At 43.2% G+C, this 22,291-nt stretch overlaps 2 protein-coding genes across 2 annotated transcripts; both read right to left on the bottom strand.

The window, feature by feature from the left end:
* Window positions 1-376: 376 nt before the first annotated feature.
* LOC133210945 (acyl-CoA (8-3)-desaturase-like) lies at window positions 377-7,319 on the bottom strand. The gene is made up of 12 exons (XM_061350837.1): window positions 7,101-7,319; window positions 6,721-6,831; window positions 6,095-6,292; window positions 5,094-5,195; window positions 4,779-4,907; window positions 4,372-4,429; window positions 3,267-3,343; window positions 2,595-2,692; window positions 2,135-2,231; window positions 1,059-1,138; window positions 733-858; window positions 377-428 (listed from the first exon to the last, which is right to left on the bottom strand). Exons 1-12 carry the CDS (start codon window positions 7,317-7,319, stop codon window positions 377-379), a joined length of 1,347 nt encoding a protein of 448 aa, XP_061206821.1.
* Window positions 7,320-15,536: 8,217 nt separating this feature from the next.
* On the bottom strand, window positions 15,537-22,019 carry LOC133210944 (acyl-CoA (8-3)-desaturase-like). The gene is made up of 12 exons (XM_061350836.1): window positions 21,801-22,019; window positions 21,421-21,531; window positions 20,770-20,967; window positions 19,593-19,694; window positions 19,278-19,406; window positions 18,871-18,928; window positions 18,379-18,455; window positions 17,821-17,918; window positions 17,363-17,459; window positions 16,286-16,365; window positions 15,960-16,085; window positions 15,537-15,654 (listed from the first exon to the last, which is right to left on the bottom strand). The coding sequence occupies exons 1-12, from the start codon at window positions 22,017-22,019 to the stop codon at window positions 15,603-15,605; spliced, it is 1,347 nt and encodes a 448-aa protein (XP_061206820.1). The 3' UTR covers window positions 15,537-15,602.
* Window positions 22,020-22,291: the final 272 nt, after the last annotated feature.

The raw sequence follows: 22,291 nt of genomic DNA, 5'->3' as shown, positions 1-22,291 counted from the left end.
CTTTAAAGGGTCCTTCCAACCCAAACCATACTATGATTCTCTGAAGAATTTCCTATCAAACATTTCCATAAACAATGAGCTCACACCTCAATGAAGTCAACTGACCAAGCTGATTCAAGAGCCACTTCTCCCCAGTTTAAAGGCCCAGTTCACCATGGCTCTAAGTTATGAGACTGAGAACAGGAAGAATAGAGGTTCATGGTTGAGAACAAGAAAAGAAATGTCTCATGAAGCTACTTCCACACCAATTCTTACTGCAGTTAGCTTTGCCCATCTCCCGAGTTTCTATACTAGAGACACACACACACATTGCTGGTCTGTGCTGAGTCTGAAGCTGTTGGCTAGTCAGGAGATTCCAGTTGAGACTTGCCAGTTTCTACCCATGCAGATAGGCTTCAAGCCAGTGCTCTCCAGAATCCTTCAGTGTACTGCAGGAATAGAAAGTAAAAAATCACTTATGGGGAGACAATATTCAATTCATGGGATGCAATTTAGAATTAAAATGAAGTAAATGGAAAAAATGGATTAAAAACTGGATAGCAAAGTCTGTCTAAAGGGAATGAGTAGAGAGGATTTAATAAGAGAAAACAAATTTGAAAATTAAGTGCCTTTAGGAAAAACCAAAAATACTCTAGGTGTGATCTCTCCATGGAAATAGATTTGAAATGCTTGCCTATGTCTCTTCCTTGCAAGCAATTGTAACACAAAACTACTTTGCTAAGTAATACTTACTGCAAAATATCTGAAAATGCTGTCAGTAAAGTCTTGCTTTTATACTCAATGCCATGCTTATCACAAAGGGTTTTCACCAGAGGAGCTACTTCGCAGTAGTTGTGTCGAGGCATTGTGGGGAAAAGGCTGCAGAATTGAAGGAGAGGCAGTTAGTGTAGGACTTGGCTTGCACCACTCTCTGTTCCCTCTGTCCAAAGTAATTCCCTGCCCTCTCCCAGAAGGAGAGCAAAGGGTCTCCTGAGATGGTTTAATGTGAGACTACATGGCCTTGCTGTCTTTTAAGTTCCCCATATTATTCCCGCTCTTCTTCCCAGAATCATACTCACTGGTGCTCAATTTGGAAGTTGAGGTGCCCAGTGAACCAGTCATTGAACAAAGATTGCTTCACGTTGCACGTTGCGTGGAGCTGGGAGGAAAAGACATCAAAGAAACAGATGATTTAGATTTCATTTTTCTGGAAGTCTGGTAACTGAACATCAGCAATCATTACCCACCCCTGTCCATCATAAAGGACAAGTTAGAGTCAGGGATTATAGCCATGATTGCCCTGAAGAATTAATCAAAGTCTAGATTTAAATGGGTTGTGAGCATACAGGTGAATTTAAATAGCTCTTTGTTCAGAAAGAACAACTTGACTGTCATGCACACAACCCCAACTGTGATTCTTTAAAGAGGTTCTCGCATCTTTCACTTGGATGGAAAGAAAGAAAAGATGCCCAGTTGAGAAACAAAAACCATTCTTCTGGCCTCCTCCAACTAGTATAATTGGAGTCAGACACAAAAGGATGAGGGAAAGGTTTGTGTACACAGGCTTCATCTCACCAAATTTAGACACTTTTAGTCTGAAATCTGCATCTGAGCTCATCACCTTACAGTCAGGGGAGAACACCAGTTGCCATTCACCAGATCTCCTTTCAGAGGAAGGTGAATCATGCTCTAGAAATGGCTCTTTCTCTCCAATGAATAGCTTAATGCTGCTGGAGGCAGCAAAGACTGGAATAAAGTTATATTAACATACTCAATTTATCAGACCTAAAAATTTATCTTATCTGCACTACAGCTGTAACAAGTAGGGTAAAAAATAATGGAATACAGTCCCGTTTTGCTTCTCTTTAGTTAGCCTAAAAAGGAGATTGTCTGTTGGAGCATCCTTTTTCATAATAAAGGGAAAAGCATTGTGAAAAATACATGAAAACGCTTCAGTGAAAAAGTAGGATTTTTTTACTCCTGATGTCCTTTGTTCCAACTAAAGTTTTAAGTGTCTTTACTACTTCGGAGATGCCTATTTAACAAAGAGCAAGAGCAAACCTCATTAACACAGCATTACAGCTATGACAATAAGAACATTGCCTTTGCCCTGCAATTCAGAAATGCAGACCCTGTCTAGAAAAAAGATTCTCACCTGAGTAGATACCCAGTCTTTGTTCGAATCATAATCAATCTGCATTGGAATGTGATTCATCTGTGTCACCCAAGCAAACCAGATACTCTCCAGGCACCTGCACAGGTAAACACAGAAACACTTACCATAGCTCTAATCCCATCCAAATTTACCATTAAAACACCTTCCTGAATCTCCTCTTTAGTGAAAGAGCACTTTTATGCAATTTAGGATTTCCTATGTCACCCGTTTGCCTCCTACGTTTTGGAGCTTCGTTTGAGAACCACTCAGGTTGTGGCTGCAGATGTCCCTGAGCAGCCACCAGCCCTCCCCTGAATTTCACTGTTTCTTCTGGGCTGTCTATTAGAAAATAAATATAAGTAAATTGAAGTTCGTATTGTTATTTTGCATTTATTTCTACTGAAACTGTATGTTGTTTCCAAGTATTAGTCATGGGGACTCTGGATGTGCTGTGTGTTACCTGGACAGCCAGAAGAACATCACAAAATTGTTAAATCCCATTAAAGGAACATACATGAGACCGATTCGGATGTAGAAAGTGACAGTCAATAAGAGGTCCTATGAAATAAAACAAAACAAGATGAAAATAAGGCTTTGTTGATGAACCCCCTCCACTCCCTCCTCTCCCCTTTACTTGAACTCCAGTATTAAAAGTGTTCTTAGTTACTGGTCTCTCATTTATCAAGGGGAGGCTCCACACCATCATTCTGTCTCAGGCTGACTGTATCCCTGAAACATCCCACAGCACTCACATTACCTTCAATAACTAAAGACCCACAGAAAAACAGTCTTGTTTTGGGACTCTGTTGGATAGTCTTCTGTCAACTTTTATTGAGCTACTAAAAGGCTAAATAGCTACTAGAAAATTCTTCCCAGTCCCATTGATCACGTTCCTGCTGCAGCAAGCCTAGAATCAGCCTTTTCTCTCTTAACCACCCCAATCACTTGAGGTGAAGGTTAACATAGCCACAGAGCGGAGGCAGTTTTTGAATGCTCCCTCTCCTGCTGTAGCAAGCCTAGAATCAGCCTTTTCTCTCTTAACCACCCCAATCACTTGAGGTGAAGGTTAACATAGCCACAGAGTGGAGGCAGTTTTTGAATGCTCCCTCTAGACATTGCAAGTACTGCTTACCAACCAGTTTTTCTTCTTGATTGCGAAGGAGAATACAGATGACTGGAAGAAGGGTATAAATGTAAATGGGGTCAATACTGAAGGAAAGAATGAAAACAAAAGAGATTTATCAGTTCATTGCATCATAAATCTTAGAGAATCATAGAATCATATCATAGTTAGGGTTGGAAAAGACCTTAAGATCATCCAGTTGCAACCTCCCTGCCATGGGCAGCGAAACCTCACACTAAACCATATCATAGAATCATAGAATAGTTAGGGTTGGAAAGGACCTTAAGATCATCCAGTTCCAACCCCCCTGCCATGGGCAGTGATACCTCACACTAAACCATATCATAGAATCATAGAGTCATAGAATAGTTAGGGTTGGAAAGGACCTTAAGATCATCCAGTTCCAACCCCGCTGCCATGGGCAGGGAGACCTCACACTCGACCATATCACCCAGGGCCTCGTCCAATCTGGCCTTGAACACTCCCAGGGACGGAGCATTCACAACCTCCTTGAGCAACCCATTCCAGTGCCTCACCACTCTAACAGGAAAGAATTTCCTCCTTATACCCAATCTAAACTTCCCCTGTTTAAGTTTTAACCCATTACCCCCTGTCCTATCACTACTGTCCCTAATGAAGAGTCCCTCCTCAGCATCCCAATAGGCTCCCTTCAGATACTGGAAGACTGTTATGACGTCTACCCTGATCCTTCTCCTCTCCAGGCTGAGCAGCACCAACTTTCTCAGCCTGTCTTCCGTATTCTTCTGTATGAAGAAAGATTCTCTTTCCAGTGGAAATAAAAGTGCTGTCTTCCATTTACACCAGCTTTCACATCAGAGAATATTCTCTTCCTCTTTTCATGTCATCACTTCTTTTCTTTCCCAACCCTTTCATGCATACACTTGATTCACCCCTATATGATGCCTAACACCACATAATCTTAAGAGAGACATAAGGGGCAATAACTCCTCATCTGAATCTTTTTTGGTGTGAAGAAAAATTCTGGGAGCTGTGACTTCAACAGGAATATCTTTTAAACCTTTGTTTTGGGAAGGAGATGGATATTTAGGTGAAATTCTACAGCACTGCAAAGAAGTAAGGATGAAATACTCACAGATGAAATACATATGCTGATAATTGTAAGGCAAGAACTTCTTCTTCTTTTTGCCAAGCTGAAAGATGAAAAGACATTGCAATGGGCCAGTTGCAGACCAGGGAGCCTTCATGAGGTATTTTTCATTCCTGCCTAATGAATACAGTGAGAACTACCTCTTAATTTCTCTAATAAAATCCCTCTTGAAAAGCAGGTACTGAAGCTCCAAATCAAAAACGAAAAGCAGGTTTCATTTCAGCCTCTGTATCTAGGTATCAATCTTATGTCAATGTGAGAATAAAGCCTTTTTTTAAGAGTGCTCCAAAACTCATGGCAGGATACAAAAATATCCAGAAATCAGTATTATTCCTCACTCTATAGCTTCCTGTCATTAAAACCTGTGTTTCTCCAAACATCCTCATGCTCACCTCCACAGAGAGTGTCTTTCCCAAGCTGAAGAGGAGAGGGTGTATGCTGACGTCAGGGTCTTTGCGGAAGCAGTTGGGTTTGGCATGGTGCTGGTGGTGTCGGTGATTCCACCAGCTGGCTGGAAACCCCTGCACAAAAACATGAAGACCAGGGATTCAAACTAGAACAGTATCAACAATTGCTATTTATCCACCTCTTATTCACAGCTGCACTACACTTCCCTCACAAGCAATATTATCTGAACATAGGGACACTCCCATTCATTGCTTAGTCCATATTAACCACAGAGAATATTCCCAATAGGAGGCAACTACCTTCAGAACATTTATCACCACAATCTGCAGAAGTCGATTCCATTTAGGCTTCCTGAAGACAGAGCAGTGCCCCAGATCATGTTGGAAGAAGCCCATCTGGATCTGGAAGACAAAAGGGTCACTGAGGAAGAAAAGTCATGGTGGCATTGCATTCATTTGCCTTGGGAGTCCTGTAACTTCAGAGTCTGAGTGCATCTTACTCCTGGTTTGGGGAAGAAACCCCATCTGCTATCTTAGATGCTGAGAACTTCCTTCCAGGCTATTTTCCTAAAGCTGCTCAGCATCATAGAACACCATGGAATCATAAAATACTAGGTTAGAAGAGACTTCAAGGATCATGTGGTGCAACTCTTCAGATACCAGATACTGATTTTATTGTAGCAGCTGAGGGGAAAGTAGCAAAATAGCATTACAATTCATTTGTAATATAATGACTTTTTTACAGCATGGAAATCTTTTTCTCCCATTGCAAATTGATGATTTCCAAGTAACTATCTACATAATGTAAGCATTTACAAATTCACAACTTGATTACATTCCATATTCCTATGGAAATATAAGAGTGCTCTCTGAGGAGTGTCTGCCTTAGCAGATAGAGGGCAAATGGAACAGATTGTTTTAAAAAGATGAGTTACTTCACACTGTGTCCATACATGTCTGAACAAACCTAAGGATTCAGTGACACTAAGAAAATCTTGCTTTCTTCCTTCCTTGAGCATGAAATATTCCCTCTTTTGCTTGGGTAAGTGAGGAGATCAGCTCATCCCATCTTATGAAATGCCAGCTTCACAGCACCCCACCAACCCTGGCAAGCAGCTTCTCAGCAAAATGGGATTTGCTGCAGGCAACCAAAACTGTGCTGCAGATCATGCTTGTCTTCAGCCAGACAACAGGATGTAAGATGGGGAAGTAAAACAACAACTGGGATATCAGCATCTCATTATCATCTACCCAGGAGAGCCAAACAGGTCTGCAGTGTTGAAAGGCTGTCAGCAGTTTACCTGGGCAGTGGTGAAGAACGCCATGCCAACCACGAAAGGCACAAAGGATATTCCAAAGTGCCAGACCACGAGCCAGGATGCGACATCCAGTACCAGGAGGTGAAGGAAAATCAGGAAGAAAAAGGTGTAATTTGGCCTCAGAAGTCCCATCTTCTCAACAGAGCAGCGCAGCTCACGAAAATCCTCTAAAAGTGCTTTCTGCGGGAAAAGTGAGTATTAATGCACTGACTACATTGAAAAAGAAACACGGCAGACCCAAGAATCCCAAAGTAGACATGGAAGTCACAGGAGATATTCTCTCAGAGGGTCCTCTGTATAAAAATCAGCATCAGATCAACAGATCTTGGTTTTCTTTTGACACTGGAAAACAAGTTACTGACAAGTTTGATACTGACACATTGCAGTGGGATGAACCGAGCAGAATCTGGGGCTCTGGAGCACCTTCCTCACACCCAGGTCATCTGGGACAGTACATGCTCCCATGCCTATGGTACTGTGTCAGGCATGCTGCTAGCTCTCTTGTTTTCCTTCTCCTCCCATACCAAACCCCAAGCCATTCCCACTGCTGGATTCTAGTACACTCACATTTTCGTTAGAGATATTCACTTTCTATTAGAGACACTCACATCTTTATTAGACTCACAGCTGGGTTGATCTGGTGCCAGCTCCCCAATCAGCAGTGTTTTCAAGTATCTTTCCACCAAGGACTTATCATTATGAAATGCAATAAAGGCATCCTGAAAAAGACACAAATGAAAAGGTTAAGAAAAGACATGAGACTGAACACCAGATGCTGAACTCCAGAGGAAGCTAATTCTCACCACAGATATACAATTATGAGCTCCAGAGTAGTCAACAGCATTTGGGAAAAAATCCTAGATCCCAGCTTTAGCCAAATCCATGCCCCAAGCACAGCATCAACTACCAAACTCTCCACTGCTTTCCCACTATGTCCTCCTACCATGGCAATGATACAAGCTTCCTCCTCTGCCCTTCTAGACCTTACCGTAGCATCTTGCCCAGCATAGTGGCTTAAAACTTGTCTGCCTCCAGGATGTCGCTTGGAAAACTTGCTGACATCATACACTTTCCTGTCAATCACCAGCCATTGCTCCTGCCCTTGCCCATGGCCGTTGTGCATCCTGATCTCTTCCCAAGTGAAAAGCTGCAGAAAGGCTGAAACGGGTCGTGTCTCCTTTTCAGTGGAGCCAGTCTGTTGAGCCATCTGCACTGGTAGATGTGCACTTGGTGCTGAGGCACACTGGTCTCAGTTTTGCAGCACTGTCTCCAGGCTGAGAATGAACCATCTCAGCTTCCCCACTATAAAGTCCCTCTCCAAGCCACTCCCTGTGTTTCCAGGGCTTGTTGGCTCCTTTTGCCCAAACACACCCTTCCATAGATCCCTCCTCTTCCACGTTCACACTAGACACTTTGATACACATCTATGTGTGTTTTCAAATAGTAATTGGTACTTCCAAGAAGCCATGTGGGTGCTTTCAGGGAGAAAATTGTCTTCAGAGCGTATGTTACTAGATTCAGTTTAGGAGTCAGTCAAATCATGGAATCCCAGACTGGTTTGGGTGGAAAGGGACCTTAAAGCTCATCCAGTTCCAGCCCCTGCCACGGGCAGGGACCCCTTCCACTAGAGCATCTTGCTCCAAGCCCCCGTGTCCAACCTTGCCTTGAGCACTGGCAGGGATGGGACAGCCACAGCTTCTCTGGGCACCCTGTGCCAGCGCCTCAGCACCCTCACAGGGAAGAGGTTCTGCCTAAGAGCTCATCTCAGTCTCCCCTCTTTTAGCTTGAAGGCATTACCCCTTGCCCTGTCAAATATGAGATGTCCCTGCCTATACATACACAGTCAAATCATGACTTCCTCAGTTTGAAAGCAGAAGCTGTCTCTCTCTGTATTATCCAGGTCTCCAAACAAATGTCAAAGCCATCTTGAAACGCCCAAGTAGGTATTGAAAGCCACAGTCCTGCTCATCCAGAGAAACTGCTGAGAAAGCAGTTCAACTGAATTTACAACATAGGCAATGTTCTGCAACAACTACCCACACACCTGCCAAAATCCATGTCACTTGCATCTGGGAGCAAGTGCATGTGCATGGAACTATTCTACATCACCGCTTTTGTGACCAAGAGTCTCCTTGCACAGACACTTGACATTGTTTCCTCAGATTTCCAGTATGCCTGTGGTGTGAGTGCTGAGCTCACAGCAGAAATGTTTTGGAAGAAAAGACAGTATCCATCAACTACTTGCTTGATTAGAACATTGAAAGTCACCAGGTCAGTCAGGAGGAGAAAATATGAGGTTTTCCTGTTTTTAGATATTGTGAATTAAGGAGACACTATCCTCTATCTCAGATGGGGCTGTTCTTCAGGAGTCTCATGTACTTTCAGGAAAGAGAAGCAAAATGAAAGATGAAATCAAATCTGTTTTCTGTATCTCATTTAAGAGAGTTCTTATAAATTATGCAATTCTGATCAAATACACCCTTCACATTCTCCAGCTTCCCAAATGTGAGAACTCCAGGGGCTCTTCTTCGGTTTAAGATCTATATTTAATGGATCTAAAATGATACATTCTAGCTATAACAAGAGTTAAAAAGTCCCTTTCTCAAGCACACAAGTAGCATTATATATTGTTACAAAGAGAAGAAAAGACACAGTGCGATTCAAGCTAAATGCAAATTTAAAAAGGAAAACAAACCCATTTTGATTGGTTTGTTTGTTGTTTTTTCCAGAAGAGTCAGCATTATAATAGCATTTTATACGTTCAGTGCAGTGCACCCACTGATTCATAGAACCATGGAATGGTTTGGGGTTGGAAAGGACCTTAAAATCACCCAGTTCCAAACCATTGTCATGGGCAGGGATGCCTCACAATAGACCATGTAGCCCAAGATTCCATCCAAATTGGCCTTGAACACTGCCAGGGGTGGAGTATTTACCACTTCTTTGGGCAACCCATTCCAGTGCCACATCATCCTCATGGCAAAGAACTTCTTCCTTATATCTAACCTGAACTTCCCCTGTTTCAGGCTGAACCCATCACCCCTTGTCCTATCACTACAGTCCCTAACGAAGAGTCCCTCTCCAGCATCTTTGTCCCCTTCAGACACTAGAAGGCTGCTCTGAGGTCTCCACGCAGCCTTCTCTTCTCCAGGCTGAACAGCCCCAACTTTCTCAGTCTGTCTCCATACAGGACGTGCTCCAGTTCCTGATCATCCACTGCCAGGGATGGAGCTGCCACAACTTCCTTGGGCAGCCTATGCCAGTGCCTCACAACTTTCACAGTAACAAATTTCTTCCTATTATCCAACCCAAACCTCCTCTGTTGGAGTTTAAACCCATTGCTCCTTGTCCTATTACTCGAGTCCCGGATGATATTTTTCATTTATAAGGCTGAAGACACTTTAGCAGTTCCTACTTGCTCTTCCCTGACCTTTCCCTGTTCTTTGCATTCCCAGTCTGCCTCACAAATAGCTCCTTACCAATCCATAATTATGTCCTGCATTTGTTTCTCCCTCCCAGCTTAAGTTTTATAAAGTTCTTATAGTCTAAGCGTCCTCCAGATCATGTGAGGGCTCCTTAATCTCACTGATTGCAGTGATGAGCTTCTTTCATTTCTCAAACCTTGCTCTTAAACAAAAGCAGCAGCTTGAATCCAGTGTAGCTAAGCTGGGACTCGTAGCTCTGATTTGCATGCACATACACTCCTGTACTGTCAGTTCTTTTATCTCTGGTGGCAGATCATGTGCAATGTCAATCTATTTCCAGTTGCTCCATCCACATTTCCCATAAAGTATGCAGTGTCCTGGGGTAGCATGCCATGTTCAGTGAACATCACTGTCCAAACCTCTTCATCCCTGGAGATACTAAAGCTTTATTGCTACAATAAAATTTGAGGTAGAATGGAGTAGTTGTGTGGCCTTTTAGATTATCATAAAGTATGTCCAAATCTGCCTTATGACAAGAAGTTCAGCCACTACTCACTTTAATCAAGAAGGCATCATGCTAGATCCTATTTTAACTCTGAGAATAGAACATCCATCTGTCAGGTAGTCATCTTCCCAAGCACAGTTATATCTACAAATGATCTGAGCCAGCATGAGTCTTACTTACTAAGCCTGAGTAAGAGTTTTACCCAACTCAGACAGACTTTGAGAACAGGCATTCCTATGGCAATCCTGCTTTCCTTCCATATGATCATAGAATCATAGAACACTTAGGATTTGAAAGGACGTTAAGATCATCCAGTTGCAACTCCCCTGCCATGGGCAGGGACACCTCACACTAAACCATGTCACCCAAAACTCGACCCAACCCAGCCTTGAACACCGCCAGGGATGGAGCATTCACAGCTTCCCTGGGCAACCCATTTTATCATAGAATAGTTAAGGTTGGAAAGGACCTTCGGATCATCTAGTTCCAACCCCTGTTACAAGAAGTTCCAACTCCTACTCCTGGGCCAGACATCATTCTGGTTCTCTCTAACAGGTTCTTCATTGCCAGGTACAACAGGCTGAAGGTATCTGGATATACCCTCCAGTATCTGAAGGGGGCTTATAAGGATGCTGGGGAGGTACTCTTCATTAGAGACTGTAGGGATAGGACAAGGGGTAACGGGTTAAAACTTTAACTGGGGACGTTTAGGTTGGATATAAGGAAGAAGTTCTTTACTGTGTGGGTGGTGAGGCACTGGAATGGGTTGTCCAGGGAAGTTGTGAATGCTCCATCCTTGGCGGTGTTCAAGGCCAGGTTTCATAGAGCTTTGGATGACTTTCCAATCCTAACTATTCTATGATTCTATGGAGTGCACTATGGCTTCAGTTCTTGAGCAAACTTCAACAAACTAAGACAGAAGCTAATCCTGATGATGTCTATTGCTCAAATGTGACTTTGGCAATTTTGCAAATTCTTTTTTTATTTTCAGGAAAAAATATTTTTTGCATTATGGTTCCAGTCTTGCATCTGATGACACCAGGTTTAGGATATATCCCAGTCTATCCCTGCCTTGACATGTTATGGCTGGTGACTGTCTTTGCTAAAGTGATGCTGTTCTTTCAGAAGAAAAGTTTTCTTCAAGAATTATTATTATATATAGAGAGAGAGACAACTCATGATTAAGTTGTCTATCAGACAGAGAGCACAATGTGAACCAGCTGATATCTGGCCTGGAATGTGAATTAGACTCCAGCAGGCCTTTTTCCTTTATTTATTTCTCTGTTTTAGTAACTTTGGAATACTTGCTCAAGACAGAAATATTTCATAGAATCATAGAATGGTTTTGGTTGGAAAGGTTCTTAAGGTCATCCAATTACAATCCCCTGCTATGGGCAGGGATGCCTCATACAAGACCATGTCACCCAAGTCTCCATCCAAACTGGCCTTGAACACTGCCAGGGATGGAGCACTTACCACTTCTTTGGGTAGCCTGTGCCAGGACCTCACCCCCCTCACAGTAAAGAACTTCTTCCTTATATCCAACCTGAACTTCGCCTGTTTCACTTTGGACCTATCACCCTTGTCCTGTCACTCCAGTCCCTGATGAAGAGTCCCTCCCAAGAATCTCTGTAGCCCCCTTCAGACACTGGAAGCTGCTATGAGGTCTCCACTCAGCTTCTCTTCTCCAGGCTGAACAGCTCCAACTTTCTCAGCCTGGCTCCATACAGGAGGTGCTTCAGTTCCCTCATCATCCTCATGTCCTCTTCTGGACTTGCTTCAACAGCTCCATGTCCTTCTTGTGTTGAGGACACCAGAACTGCAAACCACAGTTTCAAATGAAGTCACATGTTCCTGATCTTCCTCTTCAATGACAGGAGAAGAAGAAATAAAATAAACAGAACCTCAAAATGACCAAGACATAACCTGAGCTCATTGGCAGCATCATCATTCGCCTCTTCTTTTACTTGGGTTACACCCAGCATTTATTACTTCATCTTGTTTATTTTCCATAACTAGTTGTGAGATGATCCCGGAAAGGAATTCAGACTCATTTGTTAGGACATTTGCACCCTTTTTTTTGCCAGCAGAAGTTATCATTCTACCTGGCTGTGTATCAAAATGATTGCTTTAGAAGCATTCACGTTCATCCCAAAGGTCTGTTTTGAGGAGGTGGCCCAATTATGATAATACTGCCCACAAGTCTGTCCTGATCTCTTTCTGAGTCAAAGCAAACAACAGCTACAGTTTGCAAGGGAGTGTCTAATGGAAAATTAGGTTATCCTTGAATTTTGCTATTTCCGTTTGTGGACAATCTATCACTGCTCCTGCTATATGGAATATTATTGAACCTTGGTACTATGAATTTGTACCTTCTGTGTAGAATCCTAGAATTGTTAGGGTTGGAAAGGACCTTAAGATCATCCAGTTCCAACCCTGTGCCATGGGCAGGAATATCTCACACTAAACCGTGTCACCCAAGTCTCCATACAAGCTGGCCTCAAACACTGCCAGGGATGAAGCATTTACCACTTCTTTGGGTAAGCTGTGCCAGGGACTCACCACCCTTACAGTAAAGAACTTCTTCCTTATATCTAACCTGAACTTCCCGTGTTTAAGTCTGAACCCATCACCCTTTGCCTCTTCTTTCATTGGTGTCAAGGAGCTCCGGCAGTTTTATTCTTTTGCAATAAGGAACTTTCCTAAACCTTTGGCTTTCCCTGTATCTCTGCCCTGTATCTTCAATAATAATTTTGTATTGCAGACGCCACACCTGAGTAAAACATGCCTCTTTTTAACCTTAGTACATACAGGTCAGAACTTATGGCCCTGATATATTACATACAAATGTATTGCTAGTAACAGAGGAGCCAACAAGAAGAGGTAGCATGTTTGACCTCCTGCTCACCAACAGGGAAGAGCTTGTTGGAAATGTGACGCTCCAGAAAAGCCTTGGTTGCAGCGATCATGAGATGGTCAAATTCGAGATCCTCAGGACAGTGAGAAAAGCGTGCAGCAAGCTCACTGCCCTGGACTTCAAGAGAGCAGACTTTGGCCTCTTCAGGAACCTGCTTAGTAAGGTTCTGTGGAATACAGCCCTAGAGGGCAGGGGGGCCCAAGACTGTTGGTTGATATTCTAGAATCACCTGCTACAAACTCAGGAGTGTTGTGTCCCAACTAGAAGGAAGTACAGCAGGAGGGCCAGGAGACCTCCTAGGATGGATAAGGAGCTGCTGAGGAAAATTCAGAGGAAAAAAGAGGCTTATAAAAGGTGGAAGCAAGGACAGGCGGCCTGGGAAGAATACAGGGATGTTGTCCAGGAAGCTAGGGACCAGGTTAGGAAAGCTAAGGCCCAGTTAGAATTAAACTTGGCTAGGGGTATTAAAGATAACAGGAAGAGATTCTATAGGTATGTAGAGAATAAAAGACAGACTAGGGACAATGTAGGCCCCCTCCGGAAGCTATCAGGAGAACTGGCTGCCCTGGATTTGGAGAAGGCTGAGGTTCTGGATGACTTCTTTGCCTTGGTCTTCATTGGCAAAAGCTCTGACAACATAACCCAAGTCTTGGAAGGCAGACGCAGAGACTGTGAGAATGAAGACCCTAGGTCCACTGTAGGAGAGGATCTGGTTCGAGGCCATCTTAAGAACCCGAATATGCACAGGTCCATGTGACCAGATGAAATCCATCCGCGGGTCCCGAAGGAGCTGGCAAATGAAGTTGCTAAGCCACTGACCATCATATTTGAAAAATCATGGCAGTCAGGTGAAGTTCCTGACGACTGGAAAAAGGGAAATATAAACCCCATTGTCAAGAAAGTAGATATGGATGACCCGGGGAATTACAGACCAGTCAGGCTCACCTCTGTGCCTGGCAAAATCTTGGAGCAGATTCACCTGGAAGGCACGCTAAGGCATATGAAAATCAACAAGGTGCTTGGTGACAGCCAGCATGGCTTCACAAGAGGGAAATCCTGCCTGACCAATCTGGTGGCCTTCTATGATGGTGCTACGGAACTGAGGGACAGCGATAGAGCAGTTGATGTCATTTACCTGGACATGTGTAAAGCTTTCGACACTGTCCCACACAACATCCTTGTCTCTAAATTGGAGAGATATCAATTTGATGGATGGACCACTCGGTGGATAAAGAACTGTCTGGATGACCGCACACAAAGAGTTCTGGTCAATGGCTCAATGTCTGGCTGGAGACCAGTAACGAGTGGTGTCCCTCAGGGATCCTGCTGGGACACGTCTTGTTTAACATCTTCATCACCGACATGGACAGTGTGATTGAGTGTGCCCTCAGCAAGTTTGCCGATGACAACAAGCTGTGTGGTTTGGTTGATACGCTGGAGGGAAGGAATGCCATTCAGAGGGACCTTGACACGCTTGTGAGGTGGGCTGATGCCAACCTCATGAAGTTTAACCATGCCAAGTGCAAGGTCCTACACCTGGGTTGGAGCAATCCTAGGCACAGCTACAGGCTGGGCAGAGAAGAGAACCAGAGCAGCCCTGCAGAGAGAGACTTAGGGGTGTTGGTCGATGAGAAAATGAACATGAGCCGGCTTCCGTGTACGCTCAGAGCCCAGAAAGGCAACCATATCCTGGGCTGCATCAAAAGGAGCGTGACCAGCAGGTCCAAGGAGGTGATCCTGCCCCTCTACTCTGTTCTCGTGAGACCTCACCTGGAGCACTGTGTGCAGTTATGGCATCCTCAACAGAAAAGGACACAGACCTCTTGGAACAAGTCCAGAGGAGGCCATGAGGATGATCAGGGCACTGGAGCTCCTCCCGTATGAAGATAGTTCGGGCTGTTCAGCCTGGAGAAGAGAAGGATGGGTGGAGACCCCATAGCAGCCTTCCAGTATCTGAAGGGGGGCTATAAGGATGCAGGGGATGGACACTTCATTAGGGACTGTAGTGATAGGACAAGGGGTAATGGGTTCAAACTAAAACAGGAGAAGTTTAGATTGGATATAAGGAAGAAGTTCTTTAATGTGAGGGTTCTGAAGCACTGGAATGGGCTGCCCAGGGACTCTGCAAATGCTCCATCCCTGGTTGTTTTAAAGGCCAGGTTGAACAGAGCCTTGGGTGACATGGTCGAGTGTGAGGTCTCCCTGCCCATGGCAAGAGGGTTGGAACGAGATGATCTTAAGGTCCTTTCAAATCCTTTAACGATGATCTTTAAAGGGTCCTTCTAACCCAAACTATACTATGATTCTCTGAAGAATTTCCTATCAAACATTTCCATAAGCAATGAGCTCACACCTCAATGAAGTCAACTGACCAAGCTGACTCAGGAGCCACTTCTCCCCAGTTTAAAGGCCCAGTTCAGCATGGCTCTAAGTTATGAGACTGAGAACAGGAAGAATAGAGGTTCATGGTTGAGAACAAGAAAAGAAATGTCTCATGAAGCTACTTCCACACCAATTCTTACTGCAGTTAGCTTTGCCCAGCTCCTGAGTTTCTATACCAGAGACACAAACACACACTGCTGGTCTGTGCTGAGTCCACAGCAGTTGGCTGGTGAGGAGATTCCAGTTGAGACTTGCCAGTTTCTACCCATGCAGATAAGCTTCAAGCCAGTGCTCCCCAGAATCCTTCAGTGTACTGCAGGAATAGAAAGTAAAAAATCACTTATGGGGAGACAACATTCAATTCATGGGATGCAATTTAGAATTAAAATGAAGTAAATGGAAAAAATGGATTAAAAACTGGATAGCAAAGCCTGTCTAAAGGGAATGAGTAGAGAGGATTTAATAAGAGAAAACAAATTTGAAAATTTAAGTGCCTTTAGAAAAAACAAAATAAACTCTAGGTTTGATCTCTCCATGGAAATAGATTTGAAATGCTTGCCTATGTCACTTCCTTGCAAGCAATTACAATGCAAAACCATCTTGATAAATGATACTTACTGCAATATATCTGAAAATGCTGTCAGTAAAGTCTTGCTTTTATACTCAATGCCATGCTTATCACAAAGGGTTTTCACCAGAGGAGCTACTTCGCAGTAGTTGTGTCGAGGCATTGTGGGGAAAAGGCTGCAGAATTGAAGGAGAGGCAGTTAGTGTAGGACTTGGCTTGCACCACTCTCTGTTCCCTCTGTCCAAAGTAATTCCCTGCCCTCTCCCAGAAGGAGAGCAAAGGGTCTCCTGAGATGGTTTAATTTGAGACTACATGGCCTTGCTGTCTTTTAAGTTCCCCATATTATTCCCGCTCTTCTTCCCAGAATCATACTCACTGGTGCTCAATTTGGAAGTTGAGGTGCCCAGTGAACCAGTCATTGAACAAAGATTGCTTCACGTTGCACGTTGCGTGGAGCTGGGAGGAAAAGACATCAAAGAAACAGATGATTTAGATTTCATTTTTCTGCAAGTCTGGTAACTGAACATCAGCAATCATTACCCACCCCTCTCCATCATAAAGGACAAGTTAGAGTCAGGGATTATAGCCATGATTGCCCTGAAGAATTAATCAAAGCCTAGATTTAAATGGGTTGTTAGCATACAGGTGAATTTAAATAGCTCTTTGTTCAGAAAGAACAACTTGACTGTCATGCACACAACCCCAACTGTGATTCTTTAAAGAGGTTCTCACATCTTTCACTTGGATGGAAAGAAAGAAAAGATGCCCAGTTGAGAAACAAAAACCATTCTTCTGGCCTCCTCCAACTAGTACAATTGGAGTCAGACACAAAAGGATGAGGGAAAGGTTTGTGTACACAGGCTTCATCTCACCAAATTTAGACACTTTTAGTCTGAAATCTGCATCTGAGCTCATCACCTTACAGTCAGGGGAGAACACCAGTTGCCATTCACCAGATCTCCTTTCAGAGGAAGGTGAATCATGCTCTAGAAATGGCTCTTTCTCTCCAATGAATAGCTTAATGCTGCTGGAGGCAGCAAAGACTGGAATAAAGTTATATTAACATACTCAATTTATCAGACCTAAAAATTTATCTTATCTGCACTACAGCTGTAACAAGTAGGGTAAAAAATAATGGAATACAGTCCCGTTTTGCTTCTCTTTAGTTAGCCTAAAAAGGAGATTGTCTGTTGGAGCATCTTTTTTCATAATAAAGGGAAAAGCATTGTGAAAAATACATGAAAACGTTTCAGTGAAAAAGTAGGATTTTTTTACTCCTGATGTCCTTTGTTCCAACTAAAGTTTTAAGTGTTTTACTGCCACAGAAATGCCTATTTAACAAAGAGCAAGAGCAAACCTCATTAACACAGCATTACAGCCATGACAATAAGAACATTGCCTTTGCCCTGCAATTCAGAAACGCAGACCCTTTCTAGATAAAAGAGATTCTCACCTGAGTAGATACCCAGTCTTTGTTCGAATCATAATCAATCTGCATTGGAATGTGATTCATCTGTGTCACCCAAATAAACCAGGTACTCTCCAGGCACCTGCACAGATAAACACAGAAACACTTACCATAGCTTTAATCCCATCCAAATTTACCATTAAACCCCTTCCTGAATCTCCTCTTTAGTGAAAGAGCACTTTTATGCAATTTAGGATTTCCTGTGTCACCCCTTGCTTCCTACATTTTGCAGTTTCTTTTGAGAACCACTCAGGTTGTGGCTGCAGATGTCCCTGAGCAGCCACCAGCCCTCCCCTGAATTTCACTGTTTCTTCTGGGCTGTCTATTAGAAAATAAATATAAGTAAATTGAAGTTCCTATTGTTATTTTGCATTTATTTCTACTGAAACTCTATGTTGTTTCCAAGTATTAGTCATGGGGACTCTGGATGTGCTGTGTGTTACCTGGACAGCCAGAAGAACATCACAAAATTGTTAAATCCCATTAAAGGAATATACATGAGACCGATTCGGATGTAGAAAGTGACAGTCAATAAGAGGTCCTATGAAATAAAACAAGATGAAAATAAGGCTTTGTTGATGAACCCCCTCCACTCCCTCCTCTCCCCTTTACTTGAACTCCAGTATTAAAAGTGTTCTTAGTTACTGGTCTCTAATTTATCAAGGGGAGGCTCCACACCACCATTCTGTCTCAGGCTGACTGTATCCCTGAAACATTCCGCAGCAGTCACATTACCTTCAGTAACTAAAGACCCACAGAAAAACAGTCTTGTTTTGGGACTCCGTTTGATAGTCTTCTGTTAACTTTTATTGAGCTACTAAAAGGCTAAATAGCTTCTAGAAAATACTTCCCATTCCCATTGATAGCATTCCTGCTGCAGCAAGCCTAGAATCAGCCTTTTCTCTCTTAACCCTCCCAATTGCTTGAGGTGAAGTTTAATATAGCCACAGAGTGGAGGCAGTTTTAGATTCTTCTCTATAGACATTGCAAGTACTGCTTACCAACCACTTTTTCCTGTTGAGTGCAAAATAGAATATAGACAGGTGCGAGATGGGTACAAATGCAAGTGGGGCCAATACTGAAGAAAGAACGAAAATAGAGAGCATTTTATCAATTCACTGCATCATAAATCTTTCAGAATATTCATCTGTAAGAAGAGTCTCTTTCAAGTGGAAATAAAAGTGCTGTCTTATATTTACACCAGCTTTCACATAGCAGAATATTCTCTTCCTCTTTTCACATCACCACTTGATTTCTTTCCCAACCCTTTCACCCATACACTTGATTCACCCCTATATGGTGCCTAACGCCACATAATCCTAAGAGAGACATAAGGGGCAATAACTCCTCATCTAAACCTTCTTTGGTGTGAAGGAAACTTCTGGGAGCTGTGACTTCAACAGGACTATCTTTAAAACCTTTGTTTTGGGAAGGAGATGGATATTTAGGTGAAGTTCTACAGCACTGCAAAGAAGTAAGGATGAAATACTCACAGATGAAATACATATGCTGATAATTGTAAGGCATGAACTTCTTCTTCTTTTTGCCAAGCTGAAAGATGAAAAGACATTGCAATGGGCCAGTTGCAGACCAGGGAGCCTTCATGAGGTATTTTTTATTTCTGCTTAATGAATACAGTGAGAACTACCTCTTAATTTCTCTAATTCAACCCCTCTTGAAAATCAGGTACTGAAGTTCCAAATCAAAAACGAAAAGCAGGTTTCATTTCAGCCTCTGTATCTAGGTATCAATCTTATGTTAATGTGAGAACAAAGCCATTTTTTAAGAGATCTCCAAAACTCATGACAGCATGCAGAAATGCCCAGAAATCAATATTATTCCTCACTCTATAGCTTCTTGTCATTAAAACCTGTGTTTCTCCAAACATCCTCATGCTCACCTCCACAGAGAGTGTCTTTCCCAAGCTGAAGAGGAGAGGGTGCATGTTGAGGTCAGGGTCTTTACGGAAGCAGTTGGGTTTGGCATGGTGCTGGTGGTGTAGGTGATTCCACCAGCTGGCTGGTAACCCCTGCACAAAAACATGAAGACCAGGGATTCAGACTTGAACAGTATCAACAATTGCTATTTATCCACCTCTTATTCACAGCTGCACTACACTTCCCTCACAAGCAATATTATCTGAATATAGGGACACTCCCATTCATTGCTTAGTCCATATTAACCACAGAGAATATTCCCAACATGAGGTAACTACCTTCAGAACATTCATAACCACAATCTGCAGATTTCGATTCCATTTAGGCTTCTTGAAGACAGAGCAGTGCCCCAGATAATGTTGGAAGAAGCCCATCTGGATCTGGAAGACAAAACAATCACTGGATAAGAAGAGTCACATTGGCATTGCATTAATTTGCGTTGGGAGTCCTGTAACTTCAGAGTCTGAGTGCATCTTCCTCCTGGTTTGGGGAAGAAACCCCATCTGCTCTGTTAGATGCTCACTGCTAAGAACTTCCTTCCATGCTACTTTCCTAAAGCTGCTCAGCATCATAGATCACCAGGGAATCATAAAATACCAGGCTGGAAAAGATCACAAGGATCATCTGGTGCAACTCTTCAGATACCAGATACTGATTTTATTGTAGCAGCTGAGGGGAAAGTAGCAAAATAGCATTACAATTCATTTATAATGTAATTACTTTGTTACAGCATGGAAGTCTTTTGCTCCCATTGCAAATTGATCATTTCCAAGTAACTAGCTACCTAATGTAAGCATTTACAAATCCACAACTTGATTCCATTCAATTTTTCCTATGGAAATACAAGAATGCTCTTTGAGGAGTGTCTGCCTTAGCAGATACAGGGCAAATAGAACAGATCGTTTTAAAAAGATGAGTTACTTCACACTTTACCCATAGCTGTCTAAACAAACCTAAGGTTTCAGCACCACTAAGAAAATCTCACTTTCTTCCTTCCTTCAACCTCCAATGTTTCCCATCTAAGGGGCACAAAGTCCCTATTCCCTCCTTCCCTCCACCAACCCTGACATGTATCATACCCTTCTATTATTCAGAACTAGGGAGTGTAACTGTCTACTAAAGGACCCAACAAGCACCAGAGCTATCAGACATTCAACAGTGGAGTTGAGCATGAAATATTCCCTCTTTTGCTTGGGTAAGTGAGGAGATCAGCTTATCCCATCTTATGAAATGCCAGCTTCACAGCACCCCACCAACCCTGGCAAGCAGCTTCTCAGCAAAATGGGATTTGCTGCATGTCAACCAAAACTGTGCTGTAGATCATGCTTGTCTTCATCCAGACAACAGGATGTAAGATGGGGAAGTAAAACAACAACTGGGATATCAGCATCTCATTATCATCTACCCAGGAGAGCCAAACAGGTCTGCAGTGTTGAAAGGCTGTCAGCAGTTTACCTGAGCAGTGGCGAAGAACGCCATGCCAACCACGAAAGGCACAAAGGATATTCCAAAGTGCCAGACCACGAGCCAGGATGCGACATCCAGTACCAGAAGTTGAAGGAAAATCAGAAAGAAATAGGTGTAATTTGGCCTTAGAAGTCCCATCTTCTCAACAGAGCAGCGCAGCTCACGAAAATCCTCTAAAAGTGCTTTCTGCGGGAAAAGTGAGTATTAATGCACTGACTACATTGAAAATGAAACACAGCACACCCAAGAATCCCAAAGTAGACATGGAAATCACAGGAGATATTCTCTCAGAGGGTCCTCTGTATAAAAATCAGCATCAGATCAACAGATCTTGGTTTTCTTTTGACACTGGAGAACAAGTTACTAACAAGTTTGATACTGACACATTGCAGTGGGAAGAACTAAGCAGAATCTGGGGCTCTTGGGCTCCTTTCCTCACACCCAGGTGTGGATTTAGTGATTCTGGGACAGTGCATGCTCCCATGCCTATGGTACTGTGTCAGGCATAGAATCGTAGAATAGTGCTAGCTCTTTTGTTTTCCTTCTCCTCCCATACCAAACCCCAAGCCATTCCCACTGCTGGATTCTAGGACACTCACGTTTTTATTAGACACATTCACTTCTATTAGAGACACTCACATTTTTATTAGACTCACAGCTGGGTTGATCTGGTGCCAGCTCCCCAATCAGCAGTGATTTCAAGTATCTTTCAACCAAGGACTTATCATTATGAAATGCAATAAAGGCATCCTGAGCAAGACACAAATGAAAAGGTTAAGAAAAGACATGAGACTGAACACCAGATGCTGAACTCCAGAGGAAGCTAATTCTCACCACAGATACACAATTATGAGCTCCAGAGTAGTCAACAGCATTTGGGAAAAAATCCTGGACCCTGGCTTTAGGCAAATCCATGCAACAAGCACAGCATCAACTACCAAACTCTCCACTGCTTTCCCACTATGTCCTCCTACCATGACAACAATGCAAGCTTCCTCCTCTGCCCTCCTAGACCTTACCATAGCATCTTGCCCAGCATAGTGGCTTAGAACTCGGCTGCCTCCAGGATGTCGCTTGGAAAACTTGCTGACATCATACACTTTCCTGTCAATCACCAGCCATTGCTCCTGCCCTTGCCCATGGCCATTGTGCATCCTGATCTCTTCCCAAGTGAAAAGCTGCAGAAAGGCTGAAACGGGTCGTGTCTCCTTCTCAGTGGAGCCAGTCTGTTGAGCCATCTGCACTGGTAGATGTGCACTTGGTGCTGAGGCACACTGGTCTCAGTTTTGCAGCACTGTCTCCAGGCTGAGAATGAACCATCTCAGCTTCCCCACTATAAAGTCCCTCTCCAAGCCACTCCCTGTGTTTCCAGGGCTTGTTGGCTCCTTTTGCCCAAACACACCCTTCCATAGCTCCCTCCTCTTCCACGTTCACACTAGACACTTTGATACACATCTATGTGTGTTTTCAAATAGTAATTGGTACTTCCAAGAAGCCATGTGGGTTCTTT

Source organism: Neopsephotus bourkii, unplaced genomic scaffold (assembly GCF_033783945.1).
Source record: "Neopsephotus bourkii isolate Nb327-2 ecotype Australia unplaced genomic scaffold, CSIRO-AGI_Nbou_v1 NB_542, whole genome shotgun sequence".
NCBI lineage: Eukaryota > Metazoa > Chordata > Aves > Psittaciformes > Psittacidae > Neopsephotus > Neopsephotus bourkii.
Note: the sequence above shows the minus strand (reverse complement) of the source record. Positions and strands in the feature narration are given on the sequence as shown.